The sequence below is a fragment of the Lissotriton vulgaris genome, chromosome 4_1 (assembly GCF_964263255.1).
Source record: "Lissotriton vulgaris chromosome 4_1, aLisVul1.2, whole genome shotgun sequence".
NCBI lineage: Eukaryota > Metazoa > Chordata > Amphibia > Caudata > Salamandridae > Lissotriton > Lissotriton vulgaris.
In genome coordinates, this window is record NC_141691.1 from 678,566,165 (window position 1) to 678,577,975 (window position 11,811).

Below are 11,811 nucleotides of genomic sequence, written 5' to 3' on the forward strand. Positions count from 1 at the left end.
TGAAATCATGTGTTGAAACTAAAACAAAGCATAGCACAGTTGCAGGATTTTGCATTTATGAGACAGTACGCAAACGATCTTCATATAGCTACAGAAATGTAAGCACTCGCCTATGACAAGCGAATCAGAAAATGTATTGCTTCAAGCTCAAAGCTTTCCAAATCAGAGATGGTGACAACTTCTAGCCATAGTTAGCATGAGCAGAAAGATGCATGCAACAGTTAGAGTTACTCTGGGGCAAACATTTTTAATTCTCAGAGTACTTCCTCGATGATCCGTCTTGGCAACACAATACCGTTTCCCTTTGTTGCTGTCTAAGCTCTCGTGTTAGAACTAACACAGAGATGCAGAGGCAACAACGAAGGGGTATTTGGAGCTGTCTGAAGCCCATAGTAAGTCCTAGGTTAATTGTATCTTCACTAGACTTTTTTTCTTCTTCTCTCTCTTGCTGAGTGCACCTCCCGGCACAATGTCAGGAATGCTGGATGCGCCTGCCACTGTGGCGGGTGCATCCTAATGTCCCCCACAGGACCCCGCCCTTATGGCAGGCGGTATATCTTTGCGTCAGGAGCCATCCTAATGTGCCCCTAAATTCTGAACCCCTTAGTGACTGTTGTTACAATGTGTGATAATGTATCTGTTTTCCAAGTCTTTATCACCTCTTGGAAGAATCTGCCACATCAACTCTTCCCTTGGAGAGTCAATACACACAAAGCAACGCCTGGAATGTAACAAATTGTGCAGTTGTACTGAAGACTTTGGGACGGATCCATGTTTAAATATCGAAAACAAAAATATAGTCAACAAAAATATCGATGTAAAAATATCGATAACAAAAATATCGACTCCCTATACTTAAACAGGTAACTACAATAACATCGACGTGAAAAATATAGACTTTAAAAAATAACATAACTTAAATTAAAATATATTTGACTAATTATAACAAATAAACTTAATTTAATAAATATAAACACAAAAAAGTGTACATATACATATACATATATTTACCTAAATACATTTCATTAGCTATTATCTTTATTTTGCTTTATAAACTTTATTAATTATATAAAAATAAAATAAAAACATATATAAATAATTTAAAATAAAATAATATATTCTATATTTAATTAACACATTAAACTATAAAAAAATACAGACATGTAATAACAAAATAAAAACATTAGTAGTTAAAACATTTGATTCCAGGAGGGTAAAAATGACTATTCCCACTCCAGTGAGTGCAACAATAGGGAAAGCACTGGATAGCAGAGGGGTAAAAATCACTATTCCCACTCCAGTGAGTGCAACAGTGGGGAAAGCACTGGATAGCGGAGGGGTAAATATTAATATTCCCACTCCAGTGAGTGCAACAGTAGGGAAAGCGCGGGATCCAAAAACAATAAAAAACTAAACTACCAACATTTTTATTAAATTTAATTTCCAATTTAACATAATTAATATATAAAAGTAAATATATTATTATTAACAAAGATAATAAAAAATAATCAATTACACATTATTTAGCACTATAATATCTACAACACTCGCCTAAAATTAATTACATAATTACATTTAATATTTACTACTTAAATAATGAAAATGTATTTATTAATTTATTAATTAATTAAAAAAATTGAATTACTTACCAGCTTTCACACATAAACACCACAACACACACCTTAAATTGATTACACAATTACAATTAATAATTACTAAATATTTAATGGTAATTCATTTTTTAAATATTTAATAATTGATCAATAAAAAATTCATTACTTACCACCATTCACACCATTTACACATATAAACACCACAACACACACCTAAAATTAATTAAACAATTAACATAAATAATTAATAATTGACTAATTGAAATTAACAACTAATTATTACACTATTATTAATTAATAAATTAACAAAATAATTAATCAGTTAATTTTATATCATTAAATTACTTCCCACCCTATTCCCCTATAAACCCACAACCCGCTACGGAACTAATCCCGCAAATGTAAACTTAAAATAAATTAATAACTAGAAAAATTATAAAACATAATAAAATGACAAACAATTCTAATTAAAAACACTAAAATACATAACATTACTAATAAATTGATATTTTTGTCAACTATATTTTTGTAAACGATATTTATTACAACTATATTTTTGTAATCAATATTACTTACCTGCCAGTCAATATTCTTGTCATCTATATTTTTGTTGTCGATATTTCTTCCAAACAATATTCCTGCGGCGATATTAATGTCCCACGATATTTCTCGGTCGATATTCCTGCTCTGCACCCTTTGGGACATCAGTGGTAAATAAGAGACATGCACCAGGTAGCTGCCCAGTAACAACTGACAACCCTTGGAACTAACCTTAACTGAACCAATAATTTCAACTATTTCAAACACCAGTAAGCAAAAACACATCTTTCGGCCAGACCTATAAGACAAGCTACGTGCTACTCTGCCTTGACTGGTTTTAACATCTTCTTAGCAAGCAGTAGGCACCCACATGTGGTATCTGTAGACATCGGAGGGGACAACCTCCAAACTATACTCTGCCACATTACAGAATATTGGATCATTGAACCATAGCTAACCTGCAGGAAGATGGCTGACGGTACATTTGATTGCCACACAGCTTATTGAACACCCCTGCAATTCATGCAAAGTGTGCTGCCTTTTTTGTGTCGCATAGTCTCAATCTTGGATTTGATTTCTTGATCTCTAACATTAGACACAAACCGATATATAGGGCTAGATTTACCAAGGACCAGTGTTGCCCTTGCGTGATGCAGGTCATCGCAATGCAACACTAGTCCTTAACTGGGATTTACTAAGCTACACAAAGCCACTTTGCTTGGCTTTGCATGGTTTAGTAAATACACTTTAACACAGTGCATAGCGCTGCCTTGCGTTACTTTGTTTCAGGTAGGCGTTACATGGGTAGAGCACATCTGTTTGCATGCATCAACCAATTTATTGAAATGCAAACCAAGATTTATAAAAACTTGTAAACCTGGTTTGCACCAAAATTGTACGCCTAACAAACCGTGCGTGGCATAACAAGGAGAAATATCTTTATTTCACTTCAATAATTCCTCTTACCGCATGTGCTGCATTTTGCCACACACAAAGTTAGAGGAATAGGCCTCTAAGGATTTTTTGGGTGAAGGAAGGTGTCCAATCCTGTCATTAATGCAGTCCCCCTTGCTGCATTGCATTATGTTGCATGAAAGAATGGTAAGTCTGCCCCACAGTGTTCCAAAAGTCAGGCATCAAGTGCCCCACACATATGGCGCTTGATGCCTCCTCCAATAACTTACCCTACATTTAAATGCGATGCATGGCATGCATGTGATCAAAAAAAGTTTGGAAACTATCAATTATTTTGTCATTAAGCATGATTTATCCCTACTGCTCCATTATTGAGTGGTCGTTGCCAATATCCTGGGCCCACCTAGAGATGTTGAGCATGCAGGCTTCATATCCTCGAGATTCCATATAGTACAATGATTCAATTCATAGAAACCTCACCATATCCTTGTGCCATATCCAGTGTCCTTTCTTTTTGCATTTTGAAGAAAGGAGGGTGGGAAAACCTCAGCTCAAATAATGCATTTGTTGAACATCATGTAGAAGCAGCAGGCTGTGATTTTGGTGCCAGCATACTTTCTTGTTACTAGTAGGGCTTCAATCCTCAAGCTGCCTTGACAAGCACAGATGGGCATTTTCCCAGCCCCTAGAAGCTGATGCAAACCACATATATGTCAATATTGTTTGACCTTGTACTTTACTTATTTTGTAAGGCAAACAAATGAGATCTCCATTACATCTCTGAACTAGCAAAGCACACGTTTTTCAGATAGAGCCTTCGTACTGCACTGCTTATCTCTAGGGAAGAGCAAATTTATTATTTCTCTTGACAACTTGGCATAAAGCTCTCATTAGCTCGCTAAGGTAAACAAGAAGGTTCATAGATAATGTGGCATGTGCACCAGATAACAATTGACGTGAGCAGTTTGCTATTAAGTTCCACAGCCAAAGGAATTAAGCAAGGGAAAGCCAATCCTTAACGTATGCATAAAGATTATCTAGGTCCATGCTCTCTGTTCGCTAGACCTTATGACCACTCGAAAGAGCCACTAATGTGCTGTAGGATATACAGGGCACCCAATCCCTTCATAATGCGCAATGGACTTTGCTTGCAGTTCTCAACCAGTTTGGTGATGCTCCGTCACTAATGCCCACATGCATCAAGGGTTTTTGCATTCGCAAACGGTGCGAATCGCAAAAATCGGCCGTTTGCGAATGCAAATCCCTTTTTTGGGATGCATTAAGGTTTTGGCTTTTTTCGCAATTTAAGAAATCACAATTTATTAAATTGCGATAGCATTTAAGAAATCTCAATTTTGCGATTTCTTAAATACAATGCATGATAATTTTGAAATTGCAAATTCGCAATTTGGAAGGGGTAAATTAGCATGAAGTTGAAGTTCATGCTAATTTACCGAAAACTTTCAAACATGCACTAGTTGCATATTTGAAAGTTTTAATTTACACACACATGTTCTTCGGACATGTGTGTGTGTAAATTGCACTTAAAGTTACATTTCAGGGGTGCAGGGTGGGGTTCTTTGGACCCCCCCCTGCACCCTTGAAATTGCATTCACATTTTGCGATTCGCAAAATGAAATTCGCAAAATGTGAATGCCTTCCCATTGATTCCTATGGCCCATAGGAATCAATGGGAAGGGTTTCCGTAATTGCAATTCGCAAATTGTGAATCGCAATTAAGGAAAAATACCAAATCGCAAAAAAAAGCGAATTTTTCATGCATTGCCGTTTGCGATTTCTACATTGCGATTCCTTAATTTTCACAATTTAGGAATCGCAAACGGCAACAATGATGCATGTGGCCGCAAGAATCTTAGTTATTTTTCAGAAAGATTGAAGGAACATTCACAATGCACAGCCTACTTCGTGGTTAATCTATGTTGTTTACAGCGTTGCTGATCCACATTCGGATTTGACAGTGACATCGGATAGAAATGGGGTTTCTGGTTGGCTAGGGTGTGCACCTAAGCCAGGCAGAGCCCACCACTCTAGTCAGGGTAAGAGAGTTACACACCCAAGATAGCATCTGCTCACCCCCTTGATAGTTTGGCACCAAGAGACGCAATGTGCAAAGCGTTTGCACAACATACTCACACCTGTGGCACAATAAATACACCACAAAGAGACTCCACACAATGCTATATAAAAATATAAAATATATTAAACATAAACCATAGACCAAAATATCATAAAACTGTGATTGTTTTGCCAACTATGCAATTGTCAAAAGCCTCACATTGCAGGCAATCAAAGAACGACGGTTATGTGGCAAAACATTGCGTATGAAAACAGTACTGTGCATATTATACCGCCCCTGAAGTAATACTCGTTCTTCTGACTGGTGCAAGAATTAAAACAGTATACCTTAGACCCTGAGGCATGAAATGCAGCAGGTTATCAACATCCCACGAGTCACCACATATTACCATAAATCACTCGGAAGAGGTTCTATAAATATGTGTGGAAATCGAGCTTAGTGTCCTGAAGGAATCCCAAGGTTAGCAGGTTGTAGGTGTACCACAAAGGGAAAAATAAGTAACAGTGCCTTAATTTGTCTATGTTTTGTATTACTCATTCATACAGGTTAAACAATGTTTGACTTGGTCAAAGAACCTGTCATATGGGAACGATTTGGGTAACAAATTAATGAGCTGGCACATGGATAACTGTTACTGTAGGCAATTACAACCCTGGAATGTTGGGGGCATCACTGAAAACAATGGAGTGCTCCAGGCTTCTAATGTCGGACAGAAGCCTAGTGCTCCAAAATTCCAATGTTTGTTCATGGCTGTTGCTGTGAACAAAGGGCCTCACGGAACCCAAAGGGATTTCAGTCCCCTCAGGCTCTGTGAGGCCTTTGTTTTACAAATTCGAACATTCTGCCCTCTAGGGTTGCAATGTTCTAATAGCCTTAGAGCCCTCAGTAGCGGGCGGTACCCGCCATTAAAGGCCTGTTCCCTTGTTTAACGCTGGAGCGGGCCTTTAATGGCCGGTACAGCCCGCTACAGCAGCCTCTAACGCTATAGTAAGTTATTCAGATCTTCTGACTGTAATGAAGAATACAAAGACTCAGGAAGATAGGAGGTGAAAGATATTGTCTCAAGTACCCCTGCTTCCAGTCATTTAATTCAAGGGTGTTATGACCTTAGCAAATGTATCAATCAGGCCGTAGGCAGGAAGCCAAGGACTGAATACTCTTTGCTACCAACTGTGCTCATTTGACTACCCATATCATTTTCTGATGCTTCTGGACTAGTCGTGTCACACTGAAATGTCAATCCGCGTATTATCGTTTCTTTGATTCGCTAATGAGCAAGGGCCAGGAATGCTTGGAAGTGGAGGCATTTTCCAGGAACATTTAGTACTTGGCAACCACCAAGTGCCCAAGACATGCGTCAAAAAACACAAACACACACCCTGCTATGTAATAATATGTACTTTCGGCATTGACAGATGCCCATAAGTACGTATGGTGTGAGCAGGTGAGGCAGAACCAGATCTCCTGATTTTATCATGTGCTTTTCTCTATTGCAGGTTTCGCCCACGCTGAACACTTTATAAGAACAAGTGGAACGGGCCTGCTAGTCCCAGTAGCCCAAGACCATCACTCAAGAAGCACCGAACTGATGAAGCCTGTATTATTGTCTTGTCTACTCGCCAATTCTTTTTGTTATTTTGTAATTTGCTGTGTTCCTGCATTAGGCAGAAAGGGGAAAATATTGCTCCACTGCACAGCTTGTGTGCCAAGGAAAATGTGTTTTGCCTCTCAATGAATTTTAAAAAAGTTGCCAGTAAAATATGCTTGTTGGCAGGGTTCATAAAAAATATTAACACAGCAAGGCTCTGCGCGCACATTTAATTGCCTTCCTGTTCTGCAAAAACGAAGGCATTAATTTATTTTACCCGGTCCTGAAGAATGAAATCCAAGCTTGGCTTGCTGATATGTGTTTGGGAAATGTGCTTGGTAAAAACACTGCTGTCTCGCCATTCCAGAAAATCAAACAGAAAGAAGAGTATAATTTAGGACAGGGTAGAAATGAAGGTGAACACACCAACTAGTTGACGATTTCATTAAAGCCTTCCATTTAGGTCATTAATCAGCAGTACACATGTGATGGAGTAGTGGGAAATATGCATACACACAATATACAGGATACTACAGAAAGAAACACCGGGTGGATTAATAGAACTCCAGAAGGCAAGAAGCAAACCAAACAGGCAAAGAGAGGAGAGAGATAAGGGAATGAAATCATTTAAGAAAGGGAAACCCCGGGTCCCAGGGTCAGGCAATGAAAGATGGCCGCCTGAGATGCCACCAGCAGAGGAAGCACTGGATTGTGCGGCCAAGTAGGAAATAAAGCCGAGTTATTACCTTGAGGGTGTCAAGCCCCTTACACCATGTCCGGGAAGCAGAATTAGATCGTACTCAAGGGTGTTAGAATAACTACAAAAGTTGATGAAAACCCACAGAGCTGGTGGGGATGTAGGAAACGGGGTTTCTCTAGAGGGAACGATGTATCTCTACTGATGATACAGCAAAAAATGTGTTACGTAGTGCAAATGCACTTAGGCGTCACATTGATGCATGTGGAAACGTGATTACTCCTGAGAAGCTATGATAAGCACAGCTTCCACAGACTATTACTGGAACTCTTTTTGAATTCCAAAAAATTCTAAAATTTAGTCCAAATGTAGGGATTATCAAAGGAAAGCAAATTTCTCACAAGTATCTTTGTGAACCGGCCCCTAAGTATTTGTTTTCCTTCTTGCAAAAGAGTATGCTTTACCATGAATAATTATGTAGTGTTTAACTGGAAGTGAGCAGGGATAATTCACATACAAACTACAAAGGTGTTAAATAAAATAAAGCATGCGTTGGCTTGATCAATAAGCAATGTGGCAGTTGTATAGTGGAATCTAGCCGAAAGGCAGCAGAACGCTGTACGGGGTGGAAGTATACCTAGAAAACCAGTGTTGAGCATTGAGCAGCTTAGTCTAGAGATCACAGTTCAAGGCATATGAAGTATACCATGAACATGTAACCCATGCAAGTATACTGAGCCACAACCATTCTTTTTGCACCTATGAGACTTGAGGGAGGAGCAAAAAACCAGAAGTGACATCACAAACCACAGTTTGACTTACAAAATTCGACTTATGTGGGGCATGCAGATCAATCTGTTCTTTTCATAAACCTGGCTGCCATAAGGCATTGATGTGCGGTAACATTAAATGATGAATATTATATTGTAACCAGCATTCTATATTTCCTAGATCATTCAGCAGAACCAAAAACGAGTTTGAATCAGAAATTTCTACCATTTAAAACAGAAAATATATTTTCAGATTTTTCACCATAGTATGCCGGATTCCTACTAGTGCTAATTGCCTTTTTCGCCAGTACCAAGTCAAATGAAAAGTTGTATAAATTTATATAGTTTGTGTTTTGCAATGGATAGGAGTCTTGCTATGTGTTTGGACACTCAGATAACATATTTACCTTCCTTTCAGGCTTCAAGGGGAGCTTTGCAAGCCACTGTTTTCCAGACGCCCTGCCTAATGCGTTTTGGTCTTGATATCACGGGTTTCAGATTGCACCAAGTTTTGGAGGATAAGAACTGTCCTGGTAAAACTCATGTCACTGGTATCTGTTGGATGCACTCGAGGCCTTGGTTTTGCTGCTAAAAGTGATCAAGGAAATGGTAGTGAAAAGAGATTGCCTTATACAATATTTAATCTTTTCAAATAAAACATAGGTTATTTGTTATCTAGATAATTATGCTGAAGAGAGATCTTGGCCTGGCTGAGGATGTGATTGTAAATCACTGAAGTGTGTTAGAGCTTACAAAATGACCTACCGCTGACAGTATTCAAGGTTTGACATATACTTTTTGTGAACACACTTGACAGATTCATGCAAGAGATGAGTTACTGTAATGAGGAATACTGCTTGTACGCCACAACATTTTGACAAAAATGTCGATGACCTAAGTATCAAGGTTAGCATGTGTAAGTAGGTAAAGATTTACTATTCTTAACTCCACATCTACATACCTTGAAGAGATGTAAATCGTCAAGGTACATGCATCCATAGTGAACGATAGTGAATCTATGGCCAATCTATTGCGGTAATTAGGGAGATACTGTCCATCACCAGGTATTTCTCAAACACCAGATTACTAAATGTAAGAAGTATAAATTGTGAGGCATGCCATTGGTATCCTTTTGATCTAATGTATAACTAGTTTTAACACTCATATTTATTGAGCTCAGATATAAAACATTGTAGTCACTGTATTTTCCACTAATATGCAAACTATGGCCCTGATTCACAAAAAGCCTCCACACTCTGGGTGTAGGTTTTACAGTCATGGCAAGATCTCTGCAGTGGGAAACTACAGTGCGGAGATCTCGCTACGACTGCGGAGGCTCTTGTGTATCAGGACCTATAAATTTCATAAGAATATTTTACAACATTGATATCAGCTGGTGACTAAAACTTTTTATATAGTGAACTTAATAAATATGAGTAGTGTTAAGCCGAGCTACATATCAGCTCAGTGGCTTATGGATAGTCTGCCTCTATTTTCATGTATGTATATGTTGTATTTTCTATATGGGAAAGCTATACGTACATACTTATGCATACCATTGTGGTATATTGGTCACCAATATTTTTGTTATGATATTAAATACTCAATATTCTGGTACCATTCCGAAATACCGCTTAGTGCTGAAGACATAGTTGAATCCCTGCCTCGTTTTACCAGTCCGAAGCCCATTTTGAACTCAAAGTGTTGACCGACATCCTGTCTGAGGTGGCTTATAAGTTACACAGTGTGTGATACCTTCACTAGTGTAAATATCTCTGACGAGAGTGACATTCTCAGGTAGTTACAAATCACCAGCAAGCAGTGGTCCGAGGTACCATGTACTTCAGGGATGTCCAATGTTGCCCTATAATGGCTGGGGCCATGCCAGATTTTCAGAATATCCACTTAAAACACACTTACATATACTGTATGTACATTGAATCCATCTGCAAAGTCAGTTGTTATCGATAAAGTCTAACACAGCGCCGTCGTGCAGCATCGTTGGATACTCCAGGTATATATTCTATCCAAACTGCAATGAGCTGTTGTCCATCACAACTTCTTGATTTCAAGTCAGCGGCAAAGAACACAGATCTAATATCCTAACCAGAGGGACCCTTGTGCTACAGCACCTACACAGTTGACAATCCTCCCACTGCCTTCCTTATTGCTTATTTTGTCAAGGATTCACACTAGGCACACAGGCTTGGAACCCCAGTGACCTGCCACAAGTTATGAGACACTTCTGGTGCCTGCATTTTGGCTGATGTTGCAGAGCAGCTGTTGGATGCAGGCCTGTGTCTGAAGAATAATGTATTGCTTTGCCAGTATTTATAAAGGCATAGTTTATTATATATTAACTACTGTAGTAGTTGAAATGTACATACCTGGAATATATTTTACTTTTATTGGTAAATGAAACAAAGAGACATTAATCAAACTGGGATTATTTTCCTGTCTTTTTGGCTGTAAAAATAGCACTAACAATAGGAATATGTGGATTGCAAAGGTTTGTGGATTTGCAAGAGAGATGCCCCTCTGCTTAAATCTATATACAGATGGGAATCAAAATGTCATGTTTTGTGTTGTGTTGTTCTGTTTTGCTTGACTGCAAAAACATTAAGCTATGAAGGTTGCCATCCTAAAGTGTTTTGATGAAACAGTAAATTATAAAATGTTGAAATTGTGTTAGTGCCACAAATAAAACATACACAGCTAGTCTATACCATGAATACTGTCTTGTGTTTACTCTCTGGAATATAAAAAGGTTATGAGTCATTCTCAGTGTCCCCTTATTTAGAGTTTGGAGGATAAAGAGCATTCTCTAAAAAGCGGTGGATGACCTATCTGCCAGTGGCGGTCGGTGACCCTCTACAGTGGAGGGGTGCGGACCGACAGTGACAGGCATTGTTATAAATCTCAATGCCTATAGGCTCAAATGCCACAGCTCTCTATCATGGCTCGTTAACAGATCTCTGTTTATAACGGGCCCTGACTGAGAACTCTGGAGTTGAGGCTCAAGGCAATGTGAATTTCTCACAGCGTCTGTCAGTGGGCCAAAAAGATAATAAATGGATGAAAAATGTACTTACAGAGCTTTTTCGCCCACGTACTTTCCTCTGGAATGCCATCAGTGTGACAGCAGCTTGGAGCCTCAGCCAACTCCTCTCACCAAATCCTGACGCTGCTCTCATGTTGCAGATGAGCAGCATGAGAGCAGGGCCAGGATTGGCTGGAGTGGGCTGCCTCGACACGTCACTCCTGTAGGCACTCGGTGCCTGTGGCTGCTCTCCACCCAACTGTCTAAGACAGCTGGGTAGAGAGGTTTATACTGCGCATGTCAGGCTGGCCATCGCAATACAGACAGCCAATGTTACTTGCGCAGGGTAAACTGGTGGAGTGAGCACCACTCCACTGCTATTAGTCAGCAGCAGTGGCCCCGCCTACAAATACTACTTGGGCTGAAATCAGTGAAAGATGACATGGTAATTAATTTTATTGCCATTTTATTTTTCACCTAGCAGCAGGGAGGTGACATTTCTCTACCCTAATGGGTAGGGTGGGCGCTGCTGCTATCTGCCCTTATGTAC

At 39.1% G+C, this 11,811-nt stretch overlaps 1 protein-coding gene across 1 annotated transcript in view; it reads left to right on the forward strand.

The window, feature by feature from the left end:
• Window positions 1-10,944, forward strand: part of COBL (cordon-bleu WH2 repeat protein) — a 955,089-nt gene extending 944,145 nt beyond the window's left edge. Inside the window, exon 16 of the mRNA XM_086964957.1 lies at window positions 6,663-10,944. Coding sequence (XP_086821083.1) covers window positions 6,663-6,689 — 27 coding nt within the window. The 3' untranslated portion in view covers window positions 6,690-10,944. The remainder of the gene's footprint in view (window positions 1-6,662) is intronic.
• The last annotated feature ends 867 nt before the right edge of the window (window positions 10,945-11,811 follow it).